The 12,358-nt window shown below is 66.6% G+C and overlaps 1 protein-coding gene across 1 annotated transcript; it reads left to right on the top strand.

Annotated features, from left to right (window-relative positions):
- Positions 1-3,613: 3,613 nt before the first annotated feature.
- On the top strand, positions 3,614-12,252 carry ARHGAP30 (Rho GTPase activating protein 30). The gene is given in 10 exon segments (XM_064175932.1): positions 3,614-3,758; positions 3,842-3,924; positions 4,030-4,137; positions 7,014-7,141; positions 7,230-7,333; positions 7,335-7,384; positions 7,605-7,705; positions 8,622-8,693; positions 9,404-10,137; positions 10,663-12,252. Coding segments are annotated over 9 exon segments (2,901 nt in total). The 5' UTR covers positions 3,614-3,758; positions 3,842-3,859; the 3' UTR covers positions 12,202-12,252.
- The last annotated feature ends 106 nt before the right edge of the window (positions 12,253-12,358 follow it).

Below are 12,358 nucleotides of genomic sequence, written 5' to 3'. Positions count from 1 at the left end.
GAGTGCACCCTGAGCAAGGCCAAGTGTGTCCTGAGTGTGCCCTGAGCATGCCCTGAGTAAGGCCAAGTGTGCCCTGAGTGTGCCCTGAGCATGCCCTGAGCATGTCCTGAGTGTGCCCTGAGTAAGGCCAAGTGTGCACTGAGTGCACCCTGAGCATGCCTTGAGTGAGCTCTGAGCGTGTCCTAAGCAAGGCCAAGTGTGCCCTGAGCATGACCTGAGTGTGCCCTGAGTAAGGCCAAGTGTGCCCTGAGCATGCCCTGAGTGTGCCCTGAGCAAGGCCAAGCATGTCCTGAGTGTGCCCTGAGTGCATCGAGAGTGTGCCCTGAGCATGCCCTGAGTGTGCCCTGAGTAAGGCCAAGTGTGCCCTGAGCATGCCCTGAGTGTGCCCTGAGCAAGGCCAAGTGTGCCCTGAGCGTGCCCTGAGTGCATCCTGACTGTGCCCTGAGCATGCCTTGAGTGAGCTCTGAGTGTGTCCTAAGCAAGGCCAAGTGTGCCCTGAGCATGCCCCGAGCGTGCCCTGAGCAAGGCCAGGCATGCCCAGCGTGCCCAGCATGCCTGTCATGCCCAGGGGTGCCCATCATGCCCAGGGGGTGCCCATCGTGCCCATTGTGCCTATCATGCCCAGGGGTGCCCATCGTGCCCAGGGGTGCCCATCGTGCCCAGGGGTGCCCATCATGCCCAGGGGTGCCCACCGTGCCCCTGGTGCCCGCCGTGGGCCCCTCCCACGCTGCGGTTTGCAGCTGTGGGGAGCAGGAAGTGGCCTCGCAGGGGAGGTTGAAGCCTTCCTGCCCCCCCCGGGGCCCTCCCAGCTGCGTCAGGCCCCCAGAGCCACCCAACTTCCTCCCCCCGCCCCGGGCACCGCTTCCTCTGCCCCATCGCCGTGCCAAGGGGGTGCCGAGGCCGGGGGGGGGGGGGGCTCGGTGGCATGGGCAGGCTCTGAGCCCCTCGGCCGTGCCAGGCTGGGAGGGCATCGCCCCCATGTCGCTGGCGCTGAAGGCGAGGCAGAAGGCAGCGAGGCGCAAGGCTGGCACCAGGGAGAAGGTCTTCGGCTGCGACCTCCTGGAGCATCTCCAGCAGTCAGGGCAGGAGGGTAAGTGCCCGCCCGTGGGCACCGCCCCGGGGACCCCCTGCCCCGCGGCCCACCCGTGGGGCACCCACCCCAGGGCTGCCAGCTGGGGCCAGAGGAAGCAGGGAGGGGACCAGGTTGCGTCAGCGGCGGTTGGGTGAAGGTGGCAGTTGGGCACCTCCCGGGGGGGAGCCTGTGGAGACTGGGAGAGGTTCTGCTGCTTCCAATCTTAGTGCCCACCAGTCTCGGTGCCCACCAATCTCAGTGCCCACCAGTCTCAGTGCCCACCAATCTCGGTGCCTGCCAATCTCGGTGCCCACCAATCTCGGTGCCCGCCAGTCTCAGTGCCTACCAATCTCAGTGCCCACCAATCTCAGTGCCCACCAATCTCGGTGCCTGCCAATCTCAGTGCCCCACCAGTGGTGGCTCTGAGAGGACAGAGAGGCCATGGGCACCCGGTGGCCCCAGGATGTGCCAGCTCATGGAGCAGCTGCCAAGGCAGCCTGGGGCACCTGGAGGCCTCAGGGCGTGGCACGCTTGAGGGACCAGCGGCGCCGCAGCGGCTCCATGGCGGGGGGCAGGGGGTGACGGTGCCCGCGGTGCCCGCCCCGCAGTGCCCCAGGTGCTGAGGAGCTGCACGGAGTTCGTGGAGCGCCATGGGGTGGTGGATGGCATCTACAGGCTCTCAGGGGTCTCCTCCAACATCCAGCGGCTGCGGTGAGCGGGAGGCAGCAGCAGGGGCGGAGGTGGAGGAGGGGAGATGGAGGTGGAGGAAGTGGGATGGAGGCGGTGGAGGGGAGAGGAGGGTGAAGGAGGTGAAGGAGGTGGTGGAGGTGAGATGGAGATGGGATGGAGTTGATGGAGGTGGTGGAGGTGGGATGGAGGTGGTGGAGGTGAGATGGAGGTGGGATGGAGGTGGGATGGAGGTGAGATGGAGGTGATGGAGGTGGTGAAGATGAGATGGAGGTGGGATGGAGGTGGTGGAAGTGAGATGGAGGTGGGAGATGGAGTTGATGGAGGTGGTGGAGGTGGGATGGAAGTGACGGAGGTGGGATGGAGGTGGTGAAGGTGAGATGGAGGTGGTGAAGGTGAGATGGATGTGATGGAGGTGGGATGGAGGTGATGGAGGTGGGATGGAGGTGATGGAGGTGGGATGGAGGTGATGGAGGTGGGATGGAGGTGATGGAGGTGAGATAGAGGTGGTAGGTGAGACAGAGGTGGTGAAGTGGGGTGGAGGTGATGGAGGAGAGATGGAGTTGATGGAGGTGGGATGGAGGTGGTAGAGGTGAGATGGAGGTGGTGGAGATGAGATGGAGGTGATGGAGGTGGTATGGAGGTTGCAGTGGTAGGATGGATGTGAAGGTGAGATGGAGGTGGGATGGAGGTGGTGGAGCTGAGATGGAGGTGGGATGGAGGTGATGGAGGTGGGATGGAGTTGGTGGAGGTGGGATGGAGATGATGGAGGTGGGATGGAGGTGAGATGGAGGTGGGATGGAGGTGGGATGGAGGGGATGGAGGTGGGATGGAGGTGGTGGAGATGAGATGGAGGTGGTGGAAGTGAGATGGAGGTGATGGATGTGATATGGAGGTGGTGGAGGTGAGATGGAGGTGGGATGGAGTTGATGGAGGTGGGATGGAGTTGATGGAGGTGGGATGGAGGTGGTGGAAGTGAGATGGAGGTGGGATGGAGTTGATGGAGGTGGGATGGAGGTGGTGGAAGTGAGATGGATGTGATGGAGGTGGGATGGAGGTGGTGAAGGTGAGATGGAGGTGGTGGAGGTGGGATGGAGGTGGTGGAAGTGAGATGGATGTGATGGAGCTGAGATGGAGGTGGGATGGAGGTGGTGGAGGTGAGATGGAGGTGGGATGGAGTTGATGGAGGTGGGATGGAGGTGGTGGAAGTGAGATGGATGTGATGGAGGTGGGATGGAGGTGGTGAAGGTGAGATGGAGGTGGTGGAGGTGGGATGGAGGTGGTGGAAGTGAGATGGATGTGATGGAGCTGAGATGGAGGTGGGATGGAGGTGGTGGAGGTGGTGGAGGTGGGATGGTGGTGGTGGAGGTGAGATGGAGGTGGGATGGAGGTGGTGGAAGTGAGATGGAGGTGGTGGAGCTGAGATGGAGCTGAGATGGAGGTGGGATGGAGGTGGTGGAGGTGAGATGGAGGTGGGATGGAGGTGGTTGAGGTAAGATGGAGGTGATGGAGCTGAGATGGAGGTGGGATGGAGGTGGTGGAGGTGAGATGGAGGTGGGATGGAGGTGGTTGAGGTAAGATGGAGGTGATGGAGCTGAGATGGAGGTGAGATGGAGGTGGTGGAGGTGGGCTGGAGGTGATGGAGCTGAGATGGAGGTGCGCTGGAGGTAGTGGAGGCGAGATGGAGGCAGCAGTGGTAGGATGCAGGTGGTGGAGGTGAGGGTGGGGACACCTCGGGGCCAAACCCCCTTTTCCCCCCCACCCAAACGAACCCCCTCCAGGCTGGCACAGCTGGGCAGGGTGGCCATGCCCGGGCTGTGCCCAGGCTGTGCCCAGCTGTGCCCCGGCTCGCAGGCAGGAGTTCGAGGCCGAGCGCTGCCCGGCGCTGCAGAGGGACATCTACCTGCAGGACATCCACTGCGTCAGCTCCCTCTGCAAAGCCTACTGCCGGGAGCTGCCCAACCCCCTCCTCACCTATCAGCTCTACCACAAGTTCGCCGTGAGTGCCCCCGGCCATGCCCTGCCTGCTGCTGCCACCCTGCGGGCACTGGCACCGCCTCACCCCTGCCCTACCCCCGCCAGGATGCTGTGGCCACGCAGATGGAAGAGGTCAGGCTGGGCAAGATCAAGGAGGTGCTGAAGGAGCTGCCCCTGCCCCACTACAGGTAAAGGGGCAGCTGGCAGAGAGGGTGGCACCTGCTGGGGGGGGGAGGGGGGGGTAAAAGGGGGGGTGCTGTGCCATGCTGAGGCTGTGCCCGCTGCTCTGGCAGGACTCTGGAGTTCCTGATGCGGCATCTGCTGCGCATGGCAGCGCACAGCAGCCAGACCAACATGCATGCCAGGAACCTTGCCATCGTCTGGGCACCCAACCTGCTGCGGTGAGGCGGGCAGGGAGAGCTCAGGGCATGTGGGCACGGGATGGGGGGGGGGTGGGACCATGGTGGGCACCCAACTGGCTGTGGTGAGCTGCTGGCATCTGTCAGGGTGGCACTGGGCGGTGGGCAGGGAGAGGTCAGGGCATGAGGGCACAGGATCGGGGGGGTGGTGGGACCATGGTGGGCACCCAACTGGCTGTGGTGAGCTGCTGGCATCTGTCAGGGTGGCACTGGGTGGGGGGCAGAGAGGGGTGGGGGCATGGGTCCATAAAGTGATGGAGGCATGAGGTGATGGGGTCATGGTGGGCACCCAACTGGCTGTGGTGAGCTGTGGGCACCTGCCAGGGGTGGCACTGGGCGGTGGGCAGGGAGAGGTCAGGGCACAGGATCAGGGGGTGATGGAGCCATGGTGGGCACCCAACTGGCTGTGGTGAGCTGCTGGCATCTGTCAGGGTGGCACTGGGCGGTGGGCAGGGAGAGGTCAGGGCATGAGGGCACAGGATCGGGGGGGTGGTGGGACCATGGTGGGCACCCAACTGGCTGTGGTGAGCTGCTGGCATCTGTCAGGGTGGCACTGGGTGGGGGGCAGAGAGGGGTGGGGGCATGGGTCCATAAAGTGATGGAGGCATGAGGTGATGGGGTCATGGTGGGCACCCAACTGGCTGTGGTGAGCTGTGGGCACCTGCCAGGGGTGGCACTGGGCGGTGGGCAGGGAGAGGTCAGGGCACAGGATCAGGGGGTGATGGAGCCATGGTGGGCACCCAACTGGCTGTGGTGAGCTGCTGGCATCTGTCAGGGTGGCACTGGGTGGTGGGCAGGGAGAGGTCAGGGCATGAGGGCATGGGATCAGGGGGTGATGGGGCCATGGTGGGCGCCCAACTGGCTGTGGTGAGCTCCTGGCATCTGTCAGGGTGGCACTGGGTGGTGGGCAGGGAGAGCTCAGGGCATGAGGGCACAGGATCAGGGGGTGATGGAGCCATGGTGGGCACCCAACTGGCTGTGGTGAGCTGCTGGCATCTGTCAGGGTGGCACTGGGTGGTGGGCAGGGAGAGGTCAGGGCATGAGGGCATGGGATCAGGGGGTGATGGGGCCATGGTGGGCGCCCAACTGGCTGTGGTGAGCTCCTGGCATCTGTCAGGGTGGCACTGGGTGGTGGGCAGGGAGAGCTCAGGGCATGAGGGCACAGGATCAGGGGGTGATGGGGTCATGGTGGGCACCCAACTGGCTGTGGCGAGCTGTTGGCATCTGTCAGGGTGGCACTGGATGGTGGGCAGGGACAGCTCAGGGCATGAGGGCACAGGATCAGGGGGTGATGGGGCCTTGGTGGGCACCCAACCAGCTGTGGTGAGCTGTGGGCAGCAGCAGCAGGGCAGGGACTGTGCCCCTGGGCTGGGCACTGGGGAGGGCACAGCTGGAAGCCTGGGGGCAGGTTTGGGCTCCTCAGTGCCAGGAGGGCATTGAGAGGGCACAGAGAAGGGCAAGGAAGGTGGGCAAGGGTCTGGAGAAGAGGCTGGGGAGGGGCAGGTGAGGGAGCTGGGGGAGGTGAGGCTGAGGAAGAGGAGGCTGAGGAAGGCTGCAGCCAGCTGGGGTTGGACTCTTCCGAGGAGCCCAAACCTGCCCCTGGGCTCCAGCTGCAGCCTCGCCCAAGGGGGCACAGTCCCTGCCCTGCTCCTGCTGCCTCACACCAGGCTGCCAGCGGTGCCCTTCTTGGCCACCTGGGCACAGCCTTGAGAGCCTTCCTCCTCCTCCTCCTCCTCCTTGTCCTCCTCCTTGTCCTCCTCCTCCTCCTCCTCCTCCTCCTGCTGCTGCTTCTCCACCATCATCTCCTTCACCTCCTTCATCTTCACCTGCATCTTCTTCAACTCCTACATCTTCACCTCTTTTATCTTCACCTTCTTCATCTTCTTCATCACTTTCTCCACCTTTTTCATCATCTCCTCCTCCTCCTCCTCTTCCTCCTCCTCCTCCTGCTGCTTCTCCACCATCGTCTCCTTCACCTCCTTCATCTTCACCTTCATCTTCTTCAACTCCTTCATCTTCACCTTTTATCTTCACCTTCTTCTTCATCACTTTCTCCACCTTTTTCATCTCCTCCTCCTCCTCCTCTTCCTCCTCCTCCTCCTCCTGCTTCTCCACCATCGTCTCCTTCACCTCCTTCATCTTCATCTTCTTCACCTCCTTCATCTTCACCTTCCTCATCTTCTTCATCACTTTCTCCACCTTTTTCATCATCTCTTCCTCCTCCTCCTCCTCCTCATCTTCCTCCTCCTCCTCCTGCTTCTCCACCATCGTCTCCTTCACCTCCTTCATCTTCACCTTCACCTGCATCTTCTTCAACTCCTTCATCTTCACCTTTTATCTTCACCTTCTTCATCTTCTTCATCACTTTCTCCACCTTTTTCATCATCTCCTCCTCCTCCTCTTCCTCCTCCTCCTGCTGCTGCTTCTCCACCATCGTCTCCTTCACCTCCTTCATCTTCACCTTCATCTTCTTCAACTTCATCTTCACCTCTTTTATCTTCATCTTCTTCTTCACTTTCTCCACCTTTTTTATCTCCTCCTCCTCCTCCTCCTGCTGCTGCTTCTCCACCATCATCTCCTTCACCTTCTTCATCTTCACCTTCATCTTCTTCAACTCCTTCATCTTCACCTCTTTTATCTTCACCTTCTTCTTCATCACTTTCTCCACCTTTTTTATCTCCTCCTCCTCCTCCTCCTCCTCCTCCTCCTCCTGCTGCTTCTCCACCATCGTCTTCTTCAACTCCTTCATCTTCCCTTCTTTTATCTTCATCTTCTTCTTCACTTTCTCCACCTTTTTCATCATCTCCTCCTCCTCCTCCTCCTCCTCCTCCTCCTCCTCCCCCTCCTGCCAACCCCAGGTCGAAGGAGATCGAGGCCTCGGGGTTCAACGGCACCGCAGCCTTCATGGAGGTCCGGGTGCAGTCCATCGTGGTGGAGTTCATCCTCACCCACGTGGAGCAGCTCTTCGGGGATGCTCCTCTGCACGGTCAGCCCCAGCTCGGGCCCCGGGGGGCACGACAGGAAGGTGCCCAGCAGCCCTCGATGCCCATCTTGCCCTGTGTGTGTGCCCGCAGGCAGCGAGTCCCCGCGGCGATCGCTGCTGCTGGGCGCGGGGCTGGCAGGGGCTGGGCAGGCTCCACCCTACCATGTGCCAGCCACGCTCAGCCAGGGGGATGGACCCCCCCCCAATCCGGCCCTACCACACCATCATCGAGCTCAGTGAGCACAGGTAGGGGCCCTGCCACCTCGCTGGGCACAGCCTGGGGCCCCTCTGGGGTGGGGAGGCAGCCCCCAGGGTGGGCAGAGGATGTGGTGGCACAGGGAGGGTCTCTTTGGGTCCCCTTCCAACCCCTATCACCCTGTGGCCCTGGGTGATCTGCTGGGCACTGCTCTCCTGCACCAGCCTTTGCCCGTGCCCAGCTGTGCCCAGCTGTGCCCATGTGCCACAGGAGGAAAGGGTCCCTCAAGGCCAAGAAGTGGAGATCAATCTTCCACCTGGGCCGCTCCAGCCACGAGGCCAAGCGCAAGCTGGTGAAGGCAGAGGAGAAAGGTGGGCACCGGGGGGGGGGGCAGCACTGGGGGAGGGGCAGGGACAGTACCGGGGAGGGGAAGGGCAGCACTAGGGAGGGGAAGGGCAGCACCGGGGCAGGGGAAGGGCAGCACCGGAGAAGGGAAGGGCAGCACTGGGGGAGAGGGAGGGCAGCACCTGGGGAGGGGAAGGGCAGCACCGGGGGAGAGGGAGGGCAGCACCGGGGGAGAGGGAGGGCAGCACCGGGGGAGGGGAAGGGCAGCACAGGGGGAGAGGGAGGGCAGCACCGGGGGAGAGGGAGGGCAGCACCGGGGGAGGGGAAGGGCAGCACCGGGGGAGAGGGAGGGCAGCACCGGGGGAGAGGGAGGGCAGCACCGGGGGAGGGGAAGGGCAGCACCGGGGGAGAGGGAGGGCAGCACCGGGGGAGGGGAAGGGCAGCACCGGGGGAGAGGGAGGGCAGCACCGGGGGAGGGGAAGGGCAGCACCGGGGGAGGGGAAGGGCAGCACAGGGGGAGAGGGAGGGCAGCACCGGGGGAGAGGGAGGGCAGCACCGGGGAGGGGAAGGGCAGCACCGGGGAAGGGAAGGGCAGCACCTCGGGAGGGGCACGGCAGCACCGGGGGAAGGCAGCACCGGGGGAGAGGGAAGGGCAGCACCGGGGGAGGGCAGCACCGGGAGAGGGAGGGCAGCACCGGGGAGGGGAAGGGCAGCACCGGGGGAGAGGGAGGGCAGCACCTCGGGAGGGGCACGGCAGCAGCGGGGGATGGGGAGGGCAGCAGCGGGGGAGAGGAAGGGCAGCACCTCGGGAGGGGGAGGGCAGCACCGGGGAAGGGAAGGGCAGCACCTGGGGAGGGGCAGGGCAGCACCCCCCCGGCCGGGGTGCGGAGCTGATGCGTGCCCAAGGCCAGCCCTGGTGCCACCTCCTGCGTCCTTCCCCAGAGCCTGGGGGCAGCAAACTGAGCCTGCGGCCGGCCAAGAGCATGGACTCGCTGAGCTCCTCCCCCAGCGGCGGTGAGAGAGGGAGGGGAGGGCAGGGATGGGGGGGGGGAGGGGACGGGATAGGGGTGGGATGGACGGGAATGGAGATGGGGAGGTCAGGATGGGGATGGGGAGGTCAGGATGGGGATGGAGGAGATGGGATACGGGTGGGGAGGTCAGGGATGGGGAGGTCAGGATGGGGATGGGGAAGATGGTACAGAGATGCAGGGGATGGGATGGAGAGGTCAGGGATGAGGATGGGGAGGTCAGGATGGGGATGGGGAGGTCAGGGATGGTGATGGAGGAGATGGGATGAGGATGGGGAGGTCAGGGTGGGGATGGGGAGGTCAGGATGGGGATGGGGAGGTCAGGATGGGGATGGGGAAGAAGGTACAGAGATGCAGGGGATGGGATGGAGAGGTCAGGGATGAGGATGGGGAGGTCAGGATGGGGATGGGAATTGAAGGAATGGGGATGGAGAAGATGGTGTTGAGGTGGAGGGGATGGGATGGAGAGCTCAGGATGGGGATGGAGAAGGAGGGATAGGGATGGAGAGGATGGGGATGGGAGGAAGGGGGATGGAAACGGTGCAGGGATGGAGGGGATGGGGATGCAGGTGCAGAAGATGGAGTAGGAATGGAGGGGACAGGGATGGTCCCCGGTGCCTCGGTGCCCCCCGGGCGGGGAGGCGCAGGGCCGGTACCCAGCCCGGGCTCTGACCGGGCGCTGCCCCCGGGGCGCAGAGGAGCCGCGGCTGGGCCAGGGGCTGGCGGCCAAGCAGCCGCCGCAGCGCCGGGAGAGCTTCGACACCTGCCCCTCGCTGCCGCCGGCGCTGGGCAGCTGCCAGGAGCTGGACAAGAGCCTGGAGGAGCCTCCCAAGGGCGCGGAGGAGCCGGAGGGGGAGGGCAGCACCAAGTCGGAGCCGACCACCCCCAGAGCCGCCCGCGCCTCGCTGCTGGCCCCCGGGCGCTCGCCCAAGGCCGGCGGCAGCCGAGCCCAGAGGTGCGCAGGGGTCCACATCTCGGGACCCTTCTCCGTCACCGTCCCCTTCCACATCACCTCCAACCTCTCCCGCCTGACCCGCGGGCTGCCCTGCCCGGCGTTGGCACAGCTGGCGGCGGGCGGAGAGCCGCCGGCTGGCACCTCGACGCCCACCCGATGCCCTGCCGGGGACCCGGAGAGCCCCGAGCCCCGCGGCGGGAACCGGCGGCTGTCGGCACCGGCAGGCAGCGGAGCGGCCCCCGGGGGCCACCAGGCGCTGCCCCCTCCGTCCCCGCCCGCAGGGGACGCGGAGGGTGCCAGGCTGTCCCTGGAGCTCCGAGACTCCTTCGCCTTCCTGGACAGCCCCGAAGAGCCCTGGCTGGAGGGGGATGGGGATGGGGAGACGCTGCCATGGCTACTGCCGCTGGGCACCGGCCCCGGGCACGGCGAGGGGTGCCCGGCCGTGGAGGAGGGCATGGAGAGCGGTTGCATGAACGTGAGCTGGCATCGGCACCCCCTGGGCACCGGGTGGGAGGCAGGCAGGGGGCACCTTGGCTGGCCCAAGTCGGGGGTGGGGCGGAGGGGACAGGGGATGGCAGTGGATGGGACACGGCGGGGGCAGGGAGGGGGATGGAAGGGACAGAGAGGGGATGGAGTGGGACAGGGATCGGGTGGCTGGAACAGGGATGGCAATGGATGGGACAAGGTGGGGACAGAGGGGACAGGGAGGATGGAGTGGGACAGGGACGGAGGTGGAGGCAGCAGGGAGGGGACAAAGAGGACAGGGAGGGATGGAAGGGACAGAGTGGGGCTGGAGTGGGACAGCGATGGAGGAGGGGACAAGGTGGGCACAGGGAGGGCAGAGATGGAGAGGGCAGGGATGGGCTCGGAGGGCCCGAGCGAGCACGCAGAGGACAGGGTGGCACTGACCCCTGCAGCCCCAGCGGCAGGCTGCGGGGGCACTGTGCCACGCTCCGTGCCCAGGTGCGGCGCTCACCTTGCCCCCTGTGCCCACCGGCAGCCGGCGGAGCCGCGGGCGGAGCAGCCTGGCAGCTACCTGTCCATCGAGGAGTGCATGGACGAGGAGATGTTCTTCATGGCTCCCGGGGGCTCGGACCCCGAGGACTGCCCCGGGGACACCGACTCGGACTTGTTCCTCAGCGCCCACGACGAGCTCAGCCCTCTGCTGGCATCGCAAGAGCCCTGCGGGCAGCCCCCGGGCGAAGCGGTGCCACCGCAGAGCCTGGCACAGCCCAGGGCCGCCGGCGCCGTGCCGGGGGCCGGGGCTGCAGCGCCGGGACTGGCGGAGGGTGAGGGTGGGCACCTCGGGGACCCTTCGGAGGTGCCAGGCAAAGGAGGGGCAGGGGAGGGGACCACAGATAGCAGCTCCGAGCCCAGCAGAACTGAGTCCAGCGCCGGGGCTGGGGGAGCTGAGGACGATGCGGGAGCAAAGCTGGTCCTGGCCACGGCAGCAGGGGAAGATGAAGAGGATGGAGCCAGCCCAGGGGCTCCTGGTGAGGCTGAACCCCAGCCTGTGCTGGGGCCCCCTCCGGCCCCCTCCCCGGAGGAGCCCCCAGGCCCTGGGTGTGCCCCCGAGGTTGCCCCCGAGGTTGCCCCCGAGGCTGTCCCCGAGGCTGCCCCCGAGGCTGTCCCCGAGGCTGCCCCCGAGGCTGTCCCCGAGGCTGTCCCCGAGGCTGCCCCCGAGGTTGTCCCCGAGGCTGCCCCCGAGGTTGTCCCCGAGGCTGCCCCCGAGGTTGCCCCCGAGGCTGTCCCCGAGGTTGTCCCCGAGGCTGCCCCCGAGGCTGTCCCCGAGGTTGCCCCCGAGGCTGTCCCCGAGGTTGTCCCCGAGGCTCCCCCCGAGGCTGCTCCCGAGGCTCTCCCACCCTCTGCAGCCAGCTCGGAGGTGCCCATTGCCAGCCCCGGGAGCACCTCCTCGTCCTGCTCCTCACCCCCGGAGCTGAGCTCTGCTCCCCCGGCGGCAGCCGCCGAGCCGGGCCGGGCCGAGGCCGTGCTGCGCGGCGATGGCAGTGCCCCGGCGCGGCTGGCAGCCCGCACCGTCAGGGTGCAGCAGGCTCGCTCCGTGCCCGTCGTGCCCCCCAAGCCGCAGTTCGCCAAGGTGCCCCCGGCCCTGCAGCCCTGGCTGCCCGCGGAGGACGGTGCCAGTTCGCCCCCGCCGCAGCTCCGCAGCAGCCCCGCGGCGGCGGCGGCGGAGGAGCCTGCGGGCAGCGCGGGGGGCAGGAGGGCAGCCTGGCGGGAGGGCGTCAGCCTCAGCTTCGACGCGGCCGTGGCCGTGGCCGCCGAGCAGCAGCTGGCGCCGGCGCCGGTGCGGCGGATCCAGACGTACGCAGGCGGCAGCGGGGAGCTGGCAGCGGCCGCCAGGGCCCTGCCCTTCCACACGGCCCCGCTGCGCCCGCGGCGCCTGCGGCCTCTCAGCTGCGCGGCTGCCGCCGAGGGCCAGGGGCCGCCGAGGAGCCGCCTGAGCCTGCCCCGGCCGGCGGCGCAGAGCGAGGCGGGGGCGGCCGTGCCCCCGGGGCGGCGGGCGGAGGGCAGCGAGCGCTGAGGCGCGGGCGGGGAGCGGTCAATAAAGGCGCTGCGGCTTTGTCTGCGGCCTCTCGCTACACACCGAGGCGTCTCCAGGCCCCCCCGGGGGTGGCGGCGAACAGCCCGAGTCGGGCGGGCGGGGGGCGGGGGGCGGAGGGCGGCAGCGGCGGAGCGGA

This window comes from Pogoniulus pusillus, chromosome 43 (assembly GCF_015220805.1).
Source record: "Pogoniulus pusillus isolate bPogPus1 chromosome 43, bPogPus1.pri, whole genome shotgun sequence".
Taxonomy (NCBI): Eukaryota; Metazoa; Chordata; class Aves; order Piciformes; family Lybiidae; genus Pogoniulus; species Pogoniulus pusillus.
Note: the sequence above shows the minus strand (reverse complement) of the source record. Positions and strands in the feature narration are given on the sequence as shown.